The sequence below is a fragment of the Pteropus alecto genome, unplaced genomic scaffold, assembly GCF_000325575.1.
Source record: "Pteropus alecto unplaced genomic scaffold, ASM32557v1 scaffold359, whole genome shotgun sequence".
Taxonomy (NCBI): Eukaryota; Metazoa; Chordata; class Mammalia; order Chiroptera; family Pteropodidae; genus Pteropus; species Pteropus alecto.
The window spans coordinates 22,262-41,947 of record NW_006443119.1 but is presented as its reverse complement, the minus strand read 5'-3'; the positions used below and the strand labels follow the sequence as shown (position 1 = coordinate 41,947).

General features: G+C 36.5%; 2 protein-coding genes across 3 annotated transcripts in view; both read left to right on the top strand.

The window, feature by feature from the left end:
* The window catches only part of PFKFB2 (6-phosphofructo-2-kinase/fructose-2,6-biphosphatase 2), a 26,675-nt gene extending 24,446 nt beyond the window's left edge, over positions 1-2,229 (top strand). For both annotated transcript variants that reach the window (XR_003043438.1, XM_015597849.2), the window contains one exon: positions 245-2,229. Coding sequence is in view for 1 of the 2 variants with exons in the window: in XM_015597849.2 (XP_015453335.1) it covers positions 245-307 (63 nt within the window). In the remaining variant the exon portion in view is untranslated. The remainder of the gene's footprint in view (positions 1-244) is intronic.
* Positions 2,230-9,136: 6,907 nt separating this feature from the next.
* On the top strand, positions 9,137-16,560 carry C4BPB (complement component 4 binding protein beta). Its single transcript, XM_025040487.1, has 7 exons — positions 9,137-9,194; positions 9,382-9,507; positions 9,735-9,917; positions 11,026-11,202; positions 14,732-14,825; positions 15,747-15,867; positions 16,378-16,560. Exons 1-7 carry the CDS (start codon positions 9,137-9,139, stop codon positions 16,558-16,560), a joined length of 942 nt encoding a protein of 313 aa, XP_024896255.1.
* The last annotated feature ends 3,126 nt before the right edge of the window (positions 16,561-19,686 follow it).

The following is a 19,686-nucleotide window of genomic DNA, read 5'->3' as shown; positions in this document are numbered from 1 at the left end:
GCCTGGTCCGACATGGCACGAGGTTGGTTTCTCCGGGAAGGACGCCCGTGACTATGTTATGAGAGTTTGTCTGACTCCCAAGAGTAAAGGGGTGCATGCAAGCACACCAGTGTGTGCACGCCTGTACGTGGATGTGGGCAGTGGGGAAGCAGTAGAAGGGTTGGGAGGGATTCTGCTCTCCTCTATCTGCCATTTGGCAGTAGTGTAATTAATGGCTTTGTTTCTCTTCCTCTCTGGCTCCTAGGCAGAGACCTCCCTGGCTGTGCCTAGACACTCTTCTCTGGCATCCCTCTCGTTGCTCTCATAACGATGTGGCCACTGAGGCCAGACCTCTCCGGGGGACTGGGATCTACTGAAAAGCTTGAATGTCAGCTCTACCAAGGCTCGAACAGAAATTGAAGTGGGGATTGGACATTTGGGGACACCAGAATGAGGCCTGGAAAAACACCACATTTCTCTCCTTCATGCTTAATGGGAATATCAAGTACACTAAAAAACTTCTTTGTGCCTCTAAACGTTTAACAGACTGAACCGATTAGTTTTTGTGATCTCTTTGCTGGCTTTGGCCCAAGTTGGCCAATCTTGTTCCGTTTTGGCACTTAACATCCTACCTGTGATTATCCTTAGCTGGCTATTCTTTGCCTAAAGTGCAGATGCATCTCTTCAGATTTTTTTTTTTTCCCCAAGTGAGAGAGCTGAACTCCAGCAAGCCTGCCTGGTCTCTGCATCCATTCCAAGTGAGCAGGATAGAGTACAATTTACATAAGTTAGCACTCACTTTTTTGTCACATTGGAAACAAACAAATTCGCCAGGTAAATGGAGGATATCTGAGAAAGTCAGTCCTGAAAACGTCTCTTCTGTGGTGGTGGAAGAGCAGTGTCAGCAGTAACTTTTAGAGAAGTTTTTCTTATTCCAGGCCCCTCGAGGACAGGATCTGACTGTAAGACTACCCCAAATGGGTACCCATCTTCTAAGTTCTCTTTTGTAGTTGCTGTGTTTTCTACCTGATGCTGTGTACCTCTCATAGCTGAAGAGGGCTAATGTTATCTCTGGTGATTGAGAGTGAGGGCTGGAGAGAAAAGTAGGGTGCCGTCTACATCCCATGAAGAACTAAAGGAGGTTCCTTGGGAATCAACTCCTAGCAAATTCTTTTGGTTTAAAAACAGGTGCAGGGAGACATTCTGTGGAGTTTGTCATTATGATATGGTTCTTAAGAAAGCTGTGGCTGTGACTTTAAAAGCCTCTGGTCTTCTGATGCCTGCCTCTTAGCTAATCACTATTGTGATCTACCAGTCTCTCATATAAAATATCGAGAGTACAGAAGGAACCAAGCCCTAAGTGCGTTGGTCATTTGGTTTCCCTTAAAGATAAGCCAGGTAATTATTCCTTAGATCAGTGATTGTCAGATGTACAAATAAGTCTCTGTAGATGTGATTTTAATGTCACTCCTCTTGAAGGAGGATGGAAGCTTCACAGGATATTATATCTTACAAGCAAAATCATTTATTTTTTTTTTTTTAAGAATGGTGAATTTTTAGCTTCTTACATTTTTTCCCTTTTCATTTAGATGCCCACTTGCTGGGCAAGAGGGTGAGTAGCAAGAAAAGTAATGAAATGTAGCTTTTCCCAAATGGTTCTTTTATACTGTGGATGATACGTGGCTGTTACCTAAGATGTGATGAGCTGGGCTGCAGGCAGTTCAGCATCCAGCAACTAGGAGCTTACTTTATATGCAGAAAGGTGCCTTCGGAAAGGCTCCTGACTGCTCTGTCGCAGGTGATTTTCATCTGGCTGCTCATAACATGCTGTGCTGTAATGATTTTGTTTTTGTGATGCAAATTTCTTTCTGCATCAATACGTACTGCCTTTTGTTGATCAGAAAATGTTTTTATTTAGTTATTCATCCATGTATGGTATCTTTAAGTTCCCATATTAGTGTTTGCGTGTGTTTAATCAGAATATAAGGTACTTTGTGTTGTCAGTTTTTTGGTAGAAATTTAGGTAGGTTGAGTTTTCAAGTCTAATGTCCATAATATTAACTTAAATTAAATTTCCAGAATTTAAGTATCTGTTTTCTGTAAAAGGATAATATCTATGTTAAGGCACAGTGGATTTCATTGAATACTTTTTTTTCCTCATTGATTTTTATTATAAGTATAAATCAAGAGACATTTCTCTGGAGAAAAGTTTTATCTCCTGGATAAATAAAATTATGCTAAAATATGTAATATGTATTGCTTTCATAATAAGAAATACAATAAAAGTTATTTTTAATTAAAAATACAATTTTTTTAAATCACACACAAAGAAGATAACATTTGGTACATTATACATACACAAAATATTATCATGTAAAACGTGTTTGAAACTAGCTTCTTTAAAATGATTCTCAAATTATCGTGTATATATTTCCAACTTGTGTTTTTAACTGGTGGCTTCTGTCTATATCAAGTTCCATTAGCATTTTCCAAATGATATCAGTGGGATCATTACTATCATGCATCATCAACATTCTAGAGCCTTCTAGATTTCTTTAAGAAATATTTAATGATCACCTATTGTTACCATGCAGTGGCTAAAACAAAGTCCTTCTGCTCTTTCTAAAGTTTATTATTGGAAAGGAAATAGTTAACAGCAGTTCTGTAACCCATCCCTCCCTACTGGGGATGCCTTCCCCCTTATGAGTGACCTTGACCAAAACCATTATTTGATAATAGTTATATAAATGTTTATGATAAAGGAACTTGGCACACTTTCTTTAGGGTTAATAGCAATAGAGATAAAATGAAACAGAGTAATTACAAGTTCTGTAAGTCAAAGGTCTCTGATAGCATGAGAATGATTTGCAATTTTGCAATTAAGTTTGCAATGAAGTGAGAGGTAGTAGTGATAAGTATTGCTAAATGTATTGAGCTTTAACAATATATCTGGAGGAAGAACAACAGTGGGAGGGCGTCAGGGCTGTATTTTCCTTGGAAAGATCTCCAAGCGCCTTTGAAAGTGTTTTCTTATTCAACAACAATCAAGCCACCATTTGTAGAAGGCTAGGAGTGTCTGGGATCATTTACCCTGTTTTACAGATAGGCGAATGAACACCTTTATTGAGTGATTCGCCTCAACACTGATGGAGTTTTTGTCAAAGCCCATAACTCAGAAGCAGGTAAACAGTAAGATTTGCAAAACCGAAGGCCCAACAAGCACATAACATACTATTATTTTTATATGTAGCTAGGAACTTAACAAAGATGACAAGATTAGAAAATGACTATTCAGAGAGTGCTCCAGTGTTGGGTGATGGTCATTATTTCTTTTATTTCTGTAGCCTTAACTATTACATCATGTCTTCAGCCTCTCCAGAGTCTTCACTAGGGACTCACTGTGAGGAGGGTCAGCCTTGCCCTTGTTGGTGACAACCCTGCTGGCACTTCCTGTGGCAGTCTGGCTATAGCTCATCATCATGCTTTTATGGTCTGACATATTCTGCACCATCCAAACTACATTGTCTTGAACTCATTTGAGAATTTGACAAAAGCGAAGGGCTCTACTCAGTAAAAGGCAGACACGTGTAAGTTTTGCGTATAGTTTAGGAGAGGTCATGACCTGAAACCTATGTCTGGACCTCAGGGTAGGAAACTAGGGGTTAGATAATAATCACATATGCGCATGCCATTTCCCTTTAAAAAAATTGTTTTTTTTTGACAAAGACATCCATTTAATAATAACTTTTTAAGCAAAAGAGTGCCGCATCCTCTTTCTACCCTACTGGGTGACAAGGTCCGGAGATGGGGACAGAGGCTTCAAGGAATGCATCGTCAAGAACGAGGACGTGGCATGTGTTTAGGGATAATTGGTTTCTTAGAAATGATCCTATTAATAGAGGGAATTTGGGTAGCACAAATTCTAGTAAGTGTAAACGCTATATATATGGATTTCCTCAAAATTGGCTCTGAGGAAAACATAGTAAATTCCCCGCGTATGGAATTAGCTCTAGTCACCCTGACGTGTCCAGAATGCGTAAACCCTTTATTTGAACAATTATTAAGGGAAATTCCTTTTGACGCGCCTCTTAAAGATATTATGAATAAATTATAACAAGCTGAATTACTGGAACCAGTTTATACTCCTGTTCCCACGCAGTTAGTAGAAAAATTAGTAAAGGATAAGAAATTTACTCATAAGCCTGTGCCTACTATAGAAGGGCCTCCTTTTGTGGCCTAGTGGATAAATAGAAAACTCTGGTATCCACCTAGGGGGGCTAATAGTATGAAAAGATTACCTGATCTTCCTTTGCCTTATACAGAAGCTTATAATAAAGATAGTATACATATAGTGAATAAAGATAGAATTCATGTGCCTTATAGTAGTTTAAGTTTCATAGAAAGGCTGGCTAGGTCAGGATCTCCTTGGTGCTTAAAAACAAAGGAACAGAAACTTAGCTTATAAAAGCAGCTTTGTAAAACTGATTTTTATAAATATTTTCCTCATTACTGCACCAAGGAAACTTTTGAACAGCTATGAGAAAAGTTCAGCTTGAACTTTAGATATAGCATAAATCAAATAGCATTTAAAAGATTTCTTCAGGCAGAAGAACAATGTCTGCCCACAAGCCAATGCTTGCTGTTACGAATACATCTATCTATCACCTTTACTTAAATCAAACCGTATCTTACGTAATAGATATAAGAATTAAAAGTTTAGATTGTTCCATCAGGTAGTTCTGTTCTAATGATTGAGAGAAAAACGTACTAGTTAATCATGAACATTAATAATAATATACTCTATAAGATTTTCTGCTTCGCCTAACCACAGAAATTTAACTCCCTGCTACCTTAACCACAAAGTATAATCAAATGCCAAAATAAAAAGTATAAAAGTTGTACTCAAATCACAATAAAACGGAACAGTGTCACACCGCCTCTGAGTTGCGTAGTCGACTGTCTCCCGCGCCGACGCCTTGCCCACCTTTGGGGCCCCCTGGATCCTGTCGTGGCTGGACCGCGGCAAAAGAGAATATATGAGATTCTGAAATGCTCCCTTTTTTTACTTGACATAGTGGAATATTTAAGAATTTGAATGGAGTGTAGTGAGATAGCATCACTAATGGAGAGTAATAGTTTCTTTTTCTTAAAAACTTAAGGGCACAGTCTTTTATTCTCATTAAGCCAATGCCAGCTGCATTACTTTAGTCATTATAGGAAGAGCAGCTCTCTTCAGAGCGCCCTTCTGAATTTCCAAAGGCTTTTAAATATTCGTTTTGGTTGTATGCAATATCTTATCTATGAAAACTAGGTCAGATCTTATAGGTGAGTTTCCCCTTGCAATTAAGTAAAATAATTTCAGAAGCAGAAGAACCCTTGGGAAGCAGCATTCCAGATGCAATGGGGCCTAGCTTTGAAAAGAGTGATGCCCTTCACTGACCATCCAGCTTAATTTCAGAAAAGAGCTTGTTGATCCATTTGGATTCTCTTCATTACTGACCCCACTTACCTTATGGTTTACATTCAGTTTTTTTGCTTCCTAGGAGCTCTCCTCTTCTATCCATTGCCTTTTCAGAATTTATGGATGAGATGGGAAATAATCTCTGGGCATGATTTAATAAAGTCTATTAAACATTCTTTTCTGGTCATTTTACTCAAATGATGGTTTGACTCTTATTTTCTTGCACTTATCATGTTTCAGATTAGAGTTGGTTTCAGCTGAAGGTGTCCCAAACTACTAGCACCTTATATATGTCACCTACAATGAAGTTTGGAGATAAGCAGTCTAGAATTGGAATGGAGCTTCCTCAATTATCAAGGACCCAGGTCCTTCTAACATGTTAGCTCATCATCCTCAAAATGCGTTGGATTCTACCTCAGCACAATATAGCTACTCAAGCTACGGGAATCATATCTACATTCTAATCAGCAAAAAAGAGCAAAAAAAGGTCATACCAATTTTTCAAAGGATATTTTCTAGATGCTACACACAACACTTATGCTCACATCCTGTTGGCCAAAACTTAGTCAAATGGCTATAGAGCTAGCTGCAAGGCAAGCTGGAAATTTTTTATTTTATTTTATTTTTTTAAAATTCCACGTGGCCTTGTACCAGCTATAATTATGGGGTTTAATTACTAAAGAAGAAGGATGAAATGGATATTGGTAATGAATAGCAATCTGCTTCAGGAGTTAACAAGGACTTTGTAGCAGGCCTGAAGGGATGTAACAAAGCAGGCAGCGGTAATCTTTGAGGTTATGCTGCCATCACTTAGTAGTTTTCATTCATCAAGTCTGATCTTGACTCACAATCAAAGCTTACACTAAAATATTTCATGAACAATTTGACCTTTAGAAAATTTATATTAGTTTTATTCTCACGTAATCTGCATAAAAGCTACTTTTCTGGCCCAATTTTTTCTTGGTGAGGCATTGAAGAACTATCATGTCGATATGTAAAAAGTAATTGGAGAAGCAGTTTAAATCTTTTCTGAATTATCTTGACAAAGACCAAAGGGAATCTGTTTCTAACATACCGTAGAACTTCTTAAAATCATCTTTTCCCAATTCTCTTACAGTCTCTCACACAGCGTGTGCCCCTCATTTAACTACCCACAACTCTTCCCCCAGCCTACACATTGCTGACTCTTGTATTTCTACTCCTTTGTCCCTCACCTTCTAATCATTTCCACTAATTACTGCCTGCTCATTCCTTTGTAAAACAATCAAACCAATGTGAGTGCAACTTCTGCTCCTGACCTATTACCCCAGTTCTCCAGAAAGCAATCTGGATTAGATCATTGTTCTCAAGGTTCAAAGGTCTAAAAGGGCGTATTTATTAATTTATCCAGCCTTGGACACTCATAATAAAACATGATTTCATAACTCCTTATACGTAATTCCAAAATCTAAATAGCTTTGAAAAAAAAGTTTTCTTCTAGTTTATTTGACAACAAAACCTGACCTAACTGTGTGAGGGTATTTATAGTCTCTATATATCCCACTTAGTGTAAATATTTTTACATTTCATGGAGAAATGTTAGTAAAAGAATATTATAAGAAATATAGCACTTTTCTAAAGTCTTAATCTGAATCTGAATAAACCATTTGTAATAATCTATTTTATGCTCATGTTTAGGTAGGAATGAACAAAATTTTCCTTCACTTTTAAAAACCATTTGTTGTAAAACATTACGTATGTTAGATACTGAGAAACACGTATTCCTCAAGAAGTAGAATATGTGCGTGCTAAGAAAAATTACTCAAAGCCTAGAAATGGGCAAAAAGAGATCATTGGAGAAACTTTCCAGTGGAATCCTGAGTATTGTCTAAAAGACCTTCTCTGGGGATTATTGATTTCATATGAGTGTATAATTTTGATTGACTTTCTATTAATCAGGCTTTTTTTTAAAAACTATCCAATGAGAGTAAAGGTTAATTTGTACAAATGGATAGGAATGCAAGTGATTCTTTCCTGAGAATGATGCAAATGATTATGATGATAGCAAAGCAAATTAATTTTATCCAGCAGATTCGATTAATTTCCATCGATTGAAAAAACTGATTCCAAATATTAAAGTTTATTGCCCTCTATGATATTGCCATTTTTGCACCTATTAAAAAAGTCATTTCAGAATGTCTTTAATTGACTGACTATATAAATCTGTTTCTCAAATCCTCTGAACTACTTGTAGCATCTTAATGGTCCCCTCATTAATTAATGAGTTGAGTAAAAATCTTTGACACATACTCATTTTATATTTATGTGTCATATGATTAACTTTTTGAAAATTATACTTAAGAAGTGCTTGTACTCTAGGAGCCCATATATTAGTTGAGCAAAAATAAGATATGGAAAAACTATAAAAGCAGTATACAATAAATGATAAATTATCAGTGTGGCTTTGAGAGGCTGTGGTAGAGTTTTTGGATGACTGTGTTCTTTTCGTGTATCCTGCACTGCTTTTACTCATTTAGCAGACAGTTCTACTTTGCATTCTGGAGTGCAGAGGACAGGAACACAAACACAGACAAGGCAGATTCCCTGTCCTAGAGTTGTCTAGTGGAGGAGAAAGACATGAACAAATCATTACAAAGTAATGCTAATGGATGGGGAAAAGAACAACATTTGAGACCTTACTGTGCCCTTATACTTTATATTTATTATTTTTCTAAAACCTAAAATTTTGTAGGAATTTTACCCCAGTTTTATAATTGGAGCATGGACAAATCTAATCATTGTAATAGTCATGAACAAGAAGCTATGAGAGCCCCCAAACAATTTTACATTATTTAATTCCTGATATCAAAGCATTTTCCTCATCTCTCTCTCAGTTCATTTGGTTGACTCCTGATTCAGGCCAACTCCTGCAGGCCCACATGGGAAGCTTGGCGCAGGCCTGGCAAATGAGGACAATGTATGACTGCAGGACTTGGGAGTTCTTCTCAAGTTTGAAATCAAAGAGGACTAGCTCCTTGCTGGGAAGTTAACTGACCTTACTTGTCTCTGGAAGATGAGAGACAAGTAGGGTCAGTTAACTTCCCTGAGTTTTCAGTCTTCAGTGCTGCTTACAGCTTAGGATATCTGATATTTGAGAAAGGGGGATGAGGTAGCACCCGGAGTTAGATTTTACTTGGAAAAGCACCTAGGATTGGCATGCCTTCCTCCTCCCGCAATGCTGGAGGGAGTTGCAGAAGGTGGACTATAAACACTGGCAAATATTGACAGAAGTGAAGGTCATGGCAAGACCATTTGGCCCAAGTCTGTTGTGGAAGGATAAGCCTGCTGTTCAAAGGGATTGATCAACTAGATTTCCGTGAAAAGAACTTGGCAATTTCTGAGACTGAGTTTTAAAACTGGCAGCTCTTTTACCACTGCTTTGCATCTTTGCAAAGTCTCTCCCACCCTTCTCTGTACCAATTTCCTTAGAGCTGTCTTTATTTCCTGTTGCAGATTTTTTTTTAAACCAACAGTGTTTAGTGATTTTTTTTTTTTTTTTTTTGCATTCTTTCCAGGGAAGGAGAATCAATACAACCCCTTGCCTAAGAGAAGGTGGTTGGTCTGATCTTAATCAGTGTTAGAAGATCTATTTTGATCCAAATCAGGTGCCTGGGCTGGGTTAATTCCAGTCTGGTTCAAGCAATTGATCATCACAAGATGTTTTTTTGGTTTGTGTGCTATCTCGTGGTAGTGTGGCTGATTTCTGACTCAGATGGTATGTATGCTTAAGTTCAATTTACAAGGCAAACTATCAGTTTGTGGCTTAGGAGGCATTCTCTCTTGGGTTTTAGTGAAATTTAAATCAACGAAAGGTATTTGCTTTGTCGAAAAATCTCAAATTACTCAGCTTAATACTCTGTTCTGTGTAGGGGGCTTAGTAAATATTTAATGATGAATTCTAGTCAGTGAAGTGAGTGGCTACCTGCTTACTTTCACCTTCTACGAAACCAGTACCAGTTTCAAAATCTTGAGAGGTCTTATCTGCGATAACCTCCAGGGCTGCTGTTTGGAAGGGGGATGGTTTCTTTGTGAGTAAATAATGTATGGCTGGATTTGAGTGAAATTCCTGTTATCCTTTTGAAAACAAAACTTTGGGAATTCTTGGGGAGGGAGGGATGTGGATGGACACAAACATGGATGAGTAAAAGGAATCAGAAACAATAATCCAGCAAAAAGATAGTTGGATGGGGGAATCTAATAAGAGCTTCCTCATAGCACACAGTATGCCAAGTGAATCTTTCCTTTGTCCTTGCAGTCTTTGCAGCGAAGAGCTGTCCAGAACTTCCTTCAGTGAACAATAGCATATTTGTTGTAAAGGAGACGGAAGGACAAATTCTGGGGACTTACCTTTGTCTTACGGGCTTCCACCTGGTAGGAGAGAAAACCTTTTATTGCAATGCCTCTGAGGAGTGGAATACCCCCACTCCCAAGTGCCACTGTAAGTTTGATCTTTCTGCCTCTTTGTCCATCTTGTCATCTTCCTGCATTCTTTCGTATCCTACCTCCAGGAGGCCATGTTAAAACTTATAAAGAAACAAGTTCTCAACTTCCAGGAATCCATTTTTAAAGCACTCTAGTGGTGGAACTTCTTTTGGATGGTACATGATCAGCTCTTAGTAGATTCAGTCACCCCTACAAGAAGTAAAGAATTTCTACCATATATTGGAATGACGTTTTTTGGCTGTAATTTGTTTAATATTATACTGCTTTAAAATTTTTTTATTATGAAAAATTTTAAACTTATGCAAAAGATAACAAAATGAACTCAATGTCTTTATTACCCACCTTCAATAATTATCAACATATGACTATTCTTTTTTTTCAATCAATAATTCTGCTTTGTAGCATTGTTATTAATTTGAAGTAAATATATCATATTTTATTTCATTCATCATGTAACTTGAACTGGGATAATTTTGTGTTCTCAATTTACATGTATGATAACTGAGATCTAAGTTATATGTTCAAGTTCACAAAACTCATTTGTAGTGTCTATAGATGTGGAGAATTATTCCATATCCTCTCTATTATTACTATTTTTTAGGAATAACCAGATTAGTTCTCCTGTATACCTAGAGTAAAGCACACCAGCATGTTTATCTTTCATTCATATGACCAAATTCACATTCCTCTGCATTCTCTCCTGTTTTTCCACCTGGAAAAAAAAACAAAGTAAAAAATGATGAGTAATGTATATATTTGGCTGTATAAAAGGGAAGGAAACACTTGCCTCAAACATAGACTCAAGAATTTTTGAGTAATGCTTAACATACCAGGATAATAAACATGCTGTTGGTAATTTCCAGCTATATACGTCATTTCTTTTAGTAAGCTCATGTGCCAGTTGTCAATCTTGTGAATGATCAAGACCTTTTCTTCCACACTTAGGCCAACCCAGTCTTTTCTCATCCTGCATTGATATGGTTTGGTACCGTATAGTAGTCCCTTTTAAAAAGTGCAGTTTTAACTCTAATTTCCTGTTTTCTCAATGAAATCTGAGGAGGTCAGCCTGGCCCTTTCAGACTGCTGTCTGTTTTCTTCTTCAGTGGGCCACTGTCCTGACCCTGTACTGGTGAATGGTGAGTCCAGTTTTCAGGGGCCTGTGAATGTGAGTGACAAAATCACATTTAAGTGCAATGAGCACTACATCCTCAAGGGCAGCAATTGGAGCCAGTGCCTAGAGGACCACACCTGGGTGCCTCCCCTTCCTGTCTGCAAAAGCAGTAAGTACAAGAGAAACACAGCATTCAAATCTCAAAGATACTGATCAGTAGTGGCACCCCAGGCATTTGCCACATTCCTGCGATGCTTTCTCTTTTTTTGTATCTGGAAAGGGTTTAGGATTTAACAAGCGGCCAAGAAACAAGTGGAGCTCACAGAGAGAACCTCAATTCAGGCGATGTATTTTATGGACAGGAACAGCATTCAAACAGCACATACCATTTTTTTCTTTTCTTAAGTAGCATTCCTGTCCTACCAGGTCGAATATATAGGGAAGTTTGGGGCGTCTGACTTTTTTTTTTTTTTAACTTCAAGATAGTGACTTAAAGTTTTTATTTGAAAAATACACAAAAACAGGGGGAAAAACCATAACTCATCCATAATAAAATTATATAAAATAAAAGTTACAAGCACCTCCTTCTATCACTACAGTATAACAGCTCTCAGAGGGAGTTAGATGTGTTTATTTTATGATGTTTTCTTATGTTTATGCAGACATTTTACATAAACAAATACACCCACACATACCTACACACATTACATACCTACAAAAATGGGATTTTCCAATACATAGTTTTCATATTGCTTTTTTTCATATAACAATATACATGAGAATCTTTCACAGATCAGTATGTGTAGCTCTATCTCCTACTTTTTAATAACTGCATGTGGATTTCCATAACTTAGTCCATATATCTCATATTGATGTTTCTCTACTTTTGCTATTACAAACAATGCTGAAATGAATATTATCATATATATGTGTACACATACATATATACCTTTATGTCTATGCTATTCTATTATTTCTATAGTATAGTCTCAGAGTAATTGCTGAATTGCAGGATATCATTATTTGCAAATATACTTAAAAGATACAAGAAATTCTACCAAAAACTTAATTTTTGAATACAAAATAAATATTGAAAAATCAATAATTTTGCTTTCTAGTAATAATTATTAGGTTAATATTGAAATGTAAAAATAATTCCACTCATGAGACTTACATGAAAATTTACTGAAAGACATAAAGTAAGACTTAAATAAAAGAAAAGATATGCCATGATCATGAATGGGCATACTTAGTATTACAGTGCAATACCAACCAGAATTTTAAATTAAAAATTATGAAACAAAAAATTAATTTAAAAATCTCATTTGGAAGGGTATATATCTATATTATGAATTTATTTATCTTTTTAAAGACTTTTTTTTAAAGAGCAGTTTAAATTTACAATAAAACTGAGAAGAAGGTACAGAGATTCCCCTATACCCTCTACCCCCACACATGTGTAGCCTCTCCCATTATCACCATCACTTATCATAATCACCCAAAATCCATACTTTACATTAGGGCTCGTGCTTGGAGTTGTACATTCTAAGGATTTGGACAAATATATAACGACATGTACCCATCTTTGTAATATTGAACAGTATTTCCACTGCCCTAAAAATCCTCTATACTCTGCTTATTCATCTCTCTACTTCCCCCACCCCTCTCAACCACTGATATTTTTATTGTTTCCATCATTTTGCCTTTTTCAGACTGTCATGTAGTTGGAATCACATAGAGGGGTAGACTTTCAGATTGGATTCTCTCACTGAATAATACGCATTTAAGGTTCCTCTATGTCTTTTTGTGGCTTGACAGCATATTTCTTTTTGTCGCTGAATAATATTTCATTTCTGGATGCACCACATTTTATCCATTTATCTCTGAAAGACATCTCATTTGTTTCCAAGTTTTGGTAAATATGAATAAAGCTTCTATAGACATTGTGTGCAGGTTTTTGTGTAGATACAAGTTTTCAAATCCTTTGGGTAAATACTAAGCAATTGCTGAATCATATGGTAAGAGTATATTTAGTTTTGTAAGAAAATCTTAAAGATAGACAATTCCAAAATTAGTCCCAAAAGGCATTTATATCTCTCAAATTTATGAAAGACTATTAAACATTACTAATAATTATAGAAATGGATGTTCAAATTAGATATAACTTTTTACTAATCAGATTAGCTAAAAAAATTTATTACATTTAATATCATTCAGTATATGAGGGGCCAGCCACTTATGTCAGTGAGAGAAAGTGATATCATTCTTTAGATGTATTTTGGAAGTAGCTATTAAAGTAATAAATAGGCTGTTTAAAAGCAGAAACTATATATATCCTTATTTATATAGTTTGGGATTACTTAAAATATATACTACATGCTGTTAAATTACAAACATAAAATCATTTACATCATTAGCTTGACAGGTGTAAAGTATTTATTTTTTTCAGGCCTTCTCTATTTTACTCTCCTTTAATTCAGTAGTTCTCTTGCTAGCTGCAGAATCCAGGATCTCTGTTTTTTTGTTTTAGTTCATTGTCCGATTCTTGGGGAAGCTGCCTAGGTCTTCGAATAAAGCCGATTCTTTTCTGTTTAGATCCAGGATCAACATCATCTCCTTCTGTTCAAAATTGTACTCTTAAAAGTCACCAGAGAAACCCTGTCTAAACAGGAATTTCTTAATCAACTTCTTGAAATTCTTTTTTCCTTTCCTCTATACAGCTTTTGAACTCGGCTTTTGATATTTTAACAATTACTTATTAACTGCTCAAGTAATTAATTTCAGTTGTAGAAAATTCAGAAAATAAAAGAAGAAAACAGTTAATTACCTACAAACCTACCACCCAGGGTTAGCAGAGTACTTTGATATATAATTTTCAGACTTCACTTTTTTTATGTTTGTGTATGACTATATTTTACATAAATAGTATTATTATACATGCTCTTTAATGATTTGCTGTTTTTAGGCAATTATTTGTTTTGAAGATTTTTATGTTTCAATAAATATACACCTATGTAATTATTCTTGATTCAGCCTCTAATCTTGATCAACATGTCTAGACTCAATCTCAGAGTAAAAAAGGACGTTAGAGATAATATCATTTAACCCACTCATGGGTTAGGAAAAAAGTCAAGAGGGATGACATGGCTTCTTTAGTGCTCCATGGCTACTGGAAGAACCAGAACCCAAACTCCTAACATCTAGTACCTTGTCCATCTCTCCACAGTTTCTATAGATTCATCCCCACTGCTTGAGCTCCATTTTCTGTTTTTCTGAAGGTCTCATATTCACAACTCTGTCTCACAGGGGATGTCAACCTCCATTTGAGCTCACACCATTTATCTCCTATCTCAGAGTTACTTTACTTCTTCCACTTCTACATGTGATCAATTTTTCTTTTCTTGTACGCTGACAGTTAACATTCCTACAACTTAAGCTTCCTTTCCTGGAGCTCCTGCCAATCAAAAAATACTCTCAAATCACTAATGACTGGAGGATGAGCTGGGGGGGAGGGGGTCTTTCCCATGGACCAATATGATGTTGACCAGAAGGAAATGAATGGAGAACATATTCCAGATTCCCAATTATGATGCTATGAAGACAGCAGGTGCTGGTATAGACAGTCATAAATTTGGGGGTGCTGTTAATTGAGCATAACTGAACTTTACCACTGTCATTTCTATACTCCTGTCTCTCAGGAGACTGTGGCCCTCCTGGGTATCCAGCTCATGGCTATTTTGAAGGAAAAGATTTCAGCTCAGGATCTACCATTACTTATTATTGTGAAAAGAGGTAAGTGCATGTGGCCTTTCAAATATAAGATCTTGCTAATTGACTAGTAGCATGGTCTCAAACTGGTCCTCTGATTTCCTGCTGCTTCAGGATTCTGAGCTCATTCTAATTTTGAGAGATGCTTTAGTCCACTACCAGCTTTCCTTAATCTCTAGAAGACAGACTGATCCTATTTATCCTAATTAAAGTATCACTTTTTTTTCCTTAGTTAAGAAAAGATAAAGTATTAAAAATGTGTTTTTATAACGAAAAACTTACAGAAATACAGAACATATGGAAGTGCAGATAGAATGATTTAGAGTATAGATCTTTAAAATATCCTAATTAAAGTCTAACCTTAATTTAGGTTACCTGATCACCTACCTTATAGATCTGGCTTTTTCTTTCCCTTGCCTCAGTCTTATTAACTCAGGATCATGTGCCCTCACTAGCATTTCAATCTCATTACGTATCCCCAACAAACTCTGCAGTCAACTCCTGTGTTTTTCTGATTAAAAGCTGCAGCTCCTTTTTAGACAGTTCACTAAGATTTATTTGATGGCTGTCTCTAGCTGTCTACTCTTTTTAAAAGCACAGATAACGGATGCTTTTTAAAAAGTTACTAAATGATGAAGAGCTTCTCTTCTCACCCTCCCTACCCAAAAACTGTGTGTAAACACATATGTTCAGAATTTCTTACTTCTCCATATATTATGGGTTGGCTCATCACTTGGGTCCTCTCCACTCCTCAGAAGAGTAGTTTTACTTTATTATACTGCTTTGTAATACTGAGATAACTTAAACATACATTATGGATCAGGAGCAGGGAGATGGGTTCTATCAAAGCATGAAATACTGAAATACAAAGACATAAAATCAGCTTTAGCTGCCCAGCTCATAAGGTGGAAAGGCCAAGTACATTGCTATCTAATTTCTGTTCAGATACTGCTTAGTGGGCACACAAGAACAGCAGTGCGTGGAAGGGGAGTGGAGCAGTGCTCTTCCAGTCTGTGAATTGATCGAAGAAGCTCCCAAACCAGCTTCTGAGGGGGAAAAGGCACTTGTAAGTAGTAGACTCTTGTTCACAGTTGTATCTCTAGGGCCTGTCATTGCTCCTGCCACATGCTTAGTAAATATCTGTTCAATTTGGGATGTATTTGAATAGGTTGACCTTGGCCTGTCAGATGGGCTCATAAACTATTAACTTGCATTTTTATATATGGAGGTTCCCATTTTCCACTATCATCACAAATTCCTCATGAGGCCCTGTGGAGTTGTTGTCTCGTGTGCTTTGTAGAGCAAGATACATAAACTCATATCTTAGACTTGGGAGTTCTTCTGTGAAAAGTCTCTAAAATTCTTTTAAACTCCAAAAAACACTGAACACGTCAATTTTCTCCTCTTTAGTTTAATAATAAGTATATTTAAACATTATGTTGAAGACCCAGATCCCTACTTAAGTTAACCTGGTTCTGAACCCTCACTCAGGGATGTAAGCACTATTCATAGGCTTTAGAGAGAACTGGGTCTCAGTTCTTAAGTTGGAACTTAAATTTTTTTTCTCTCTCTTCAGCTTGCCTTTCAGGAAAATAAGGAACTTTGCAAAGCCATAGAGAACTTTATGCAAAGATTAAATGAAAATGGCTTAACGATGGAGGAACTAAAATATTCTCTGGAAATAAAGAAAGCTCAGTTGGAGGCAAAAATGTGCCCTGACATTGTAGCTGAGCAGACTGGCAAATGCACCTCTGAATAAATCTTCCTCTTGGTTAAAAAGTAAAAATTGGTTTCAGATTTTTCTCTCATTGAACTGAAAAACAACTTCATAGTAACCAACTGTGGTTACATAACACTCTGTGTTTATGTTGCACTCAAAATATGGAAAGACCAAGTGTGGTGGTTGTCTAAGACCAGAATTAGCAACACATGAATGGGGAACAAGGGGTTTAATTTCCTGTCTGTAAAGAGAACGGAAAGCTTGGATCGCAGCTTAGAATGTGCCTCATATTTTAATACGAGACAAATGAGGAGGCAAAAATTAACCTCAAATTAACCAAAATTTATGAGGTAAAAATTAACCTCTCATTTTGGGAAAATAGGCTAAGAACAGTTATATCTTAAAATGACCTATTGAGAAAAAAGTAGAATTAGGACCCAAACTCTCTCCTGGGTCTCCCCTACATCCTGTTTATGAAACCAGATTTCCAAATCTTCTTTAGTAATATCATTCTCTGCCTTTGGGATGAAAGTCTGCCCTGTGTGGTAAATTTGAGGTGGTGCAACACAAACGAATATATTCTCTTCTTTTTTTTGAGGGTAGAAGACACAAGAATCCCAAGATTTTCCTGTCAAGAAGTCATACTGAACTGATATGACAAATTTCTTCCATCTTGCACTCTGACCTCTACTTAAAACACATAGGGAATCTGGATGAAATACAAAATTCAGAGAGCTTGAAATAATTGAAAATCTCTAGGTGAAGTCACAAAGGAGAATAACAGATGGGCTCTCAAGTAACCCCCAGTCTATTAATAGATACAACACACACACAATTAATTAATTCAGGGTTATTAGAATGAAATAAACACTTTTCACAGAACAGTGTGCTGTAGGAGCTCAAATGTCACAAGGGTGATTTCTGTCTGGGAGGAGGCGGCAGGAAAATTGTCAAGGAAGAGGTCATAGTCATTTGAGCCTTTGAAAGTGAGTAAGAGTTACAGACAAAGATTATTGAGAAGACATTTCAAGTGGAAAGAAGATTTAAGAAATGTAGTAAGAGCATCATGAACTTTTTAACCAAGAAAATTTACTCCTAGGATTAATCTAACTTGAGCAAAATAATTTTTAATTTAAAACTATTATATTATTGCCTACATTGTCTACACTAGCAAGAACTTGTGAGCATTTGAAATGTCCAAACCAGAAATTTTTAAATAAACTGTGGTACATCAAATGTAATGCAGCCTTTTACAGTGATAATTTTGAACACAAAATCTTAAAAAAATAACTCAAGTAAAACTAGAATACAGAAAAATAAGTATTAATGTTTGCACTTATTAAAACCTTCATTATTGTAGAAAAGGACAAGGCAATAATAGGCACACATGAAAACAGTTGTCTTAGAATGATGAAATTACAGGTGTTTATTCTCTTAAACTTCTTTAATGTTTTAAATAGAGTGTTTAATAAGTTTTTTGAAAAGGTGCTGTGAAGAGGCAGGAAAGATGGGGCATGTTTAGGGACTAGCACATAGCTTGAATCAACTTAAATCTTTAAAGCATGGGGGCGTGATGAGAGAAAAGACTAAAAAGATATATCACTGCGAGTTTATAGAGGGTTTTTAAAGGGTATTTTAGAGAGTTTAAACTTTATTTGGTAGGCAATGAGCTGAGATGGAAGACTTTTAAGCAAGGGAGCGATGAGGACAGAATATAGAATCTTTCTCTCACAACAATAGGTGGTATAGGTGGAAGTGGGAAGAGAATTAAGAAAGAGAATCCATTAAAGGGCTACTGCAAGAATCCGCATGAGAAGCCATGATGACCTGAACTGGCTCGATGGCAGTAGAAATAGAAAAGAAAGAGCAGACATGAAAAACATTGCAAAATCCAATGAAAACAACTTGTCCACTGATAGAATGTTAGAAGGGGAGGAAGAGGAAAGGTTTAAAGATGAATCTGAAATTCCATTCCTGGGAGCTTGGATTGACGTGGGGATCAGAAGGTGAGGTTTCTGTGCAGGAAATGAGAAGTTTCCCTTTGGATGCGCTGAGGACGAGGTACTTGTAAGATGTCCAATGACCAAGAGAAAAATGTAAGTCTGCATTTATGAGAGTAATCAGAGAGAGATGTAGTTCTGGGGTAGTTCTCTTACAGAGAATATTTAGAGCCATGGTAAGATAATTAAAAATGAGAAGAAAAAAATTTTTTGAAGAAGAACCTGGGATATATCTATATTTAGGTATGAGAAGGAGGAAGAGGAGATAATGACAACTAAGAGAGAGCAATTAGTAAGATGGAGGAATCAGGAAAGTTCAGGATCATGGAAGCCAAGGGATTAGAGAGTTTCAGAAAGGAGATGATCAGCGTGTTTGAGGCTGCCAAGAAATGATAAGAAATGAGATAAAGAAATTTTGGATTTGGAGACAAAGGCATGCCTGAAAGAGGTCTGTCAGTAAGGGTGGGGAGAAGCCAGATTGGAAGGCCACAAATGGAGGGGTGTGAAGTGATTAATGAGAAAGAGTAGGCAGGAAGTGTAGGAGCCTCTTCAGAAGTCCAACAGAAGAAAATTGGAATTTGAGGTTTCAGCAAGATTAAGGGAACATTTCAGGAGGAAAGGCATTGCAAATAAGGAGAAGAACAAACAAATCTCTTCTGAAACAGGAGCGAACACTAGAGAAAACTTGAGGCAGAGAGAAGATAATGCAGAATTCTTTTAGTAAAGTAAAAGGCAAGGTCATCTACTGAGAGTAAGACAATTTGGTGACTTAGAGAGAAAAATTTGTAATAGTCACTGTGGAAAAGAAAGGACTCCAATAGATCGGGAAATGGTATTTTAAAGACCGAACTTTAAGATGATATTTTCTCTAACTCAGCTCTCACAACTTTGCACAATGTGGAATACTTTCTGCTCATTCTTGTCAAATTAGCAAATCAGTCTCACCTTTGTCCCATGTTCCTTTTACCTCTAACATTGTATTTTCATCTAATAATTTCCACTTTTCATTCAAAGCCCAGCCCAAATGTCACATCTTCTGTCAAAACTCCTGCTGTGGTTCAACTCCTTTTTTTCTGAAATCTTTATGAGACTTCTCATGTTAGTTACAGAAAAAATTAAGTTTAAGGAAGAATTGCTCTTTAATAGCAATTTCCTGAGCATACAA

Excerpts from the sequence above, each read along its gene's own strand:
- C4BPB (XM_025040487.1), top strand. The coding sequence starts at position 9,137 with ATGTTTTTTTGGTTTGTGTGCTATCTCGTGGTAGTGTGGCTGATTTCT. Across the intron at positions 11,203-14,731 it reads CCTTCCTGTCTGCAAAAGCA|GAGACTGTGGCCCTCCTGGG; the intron begins GTAAGTACAAGA and ends CCTGTCTCTCAG. Across the intron at positions 15,868-16,377 it reads CTGAGGGGGAAAAGGCACTT|CTTGCCTTTCAGGAAAATAA; the intron begins GTAAGTAGTAGA and ends CTCTCTCTTCAG.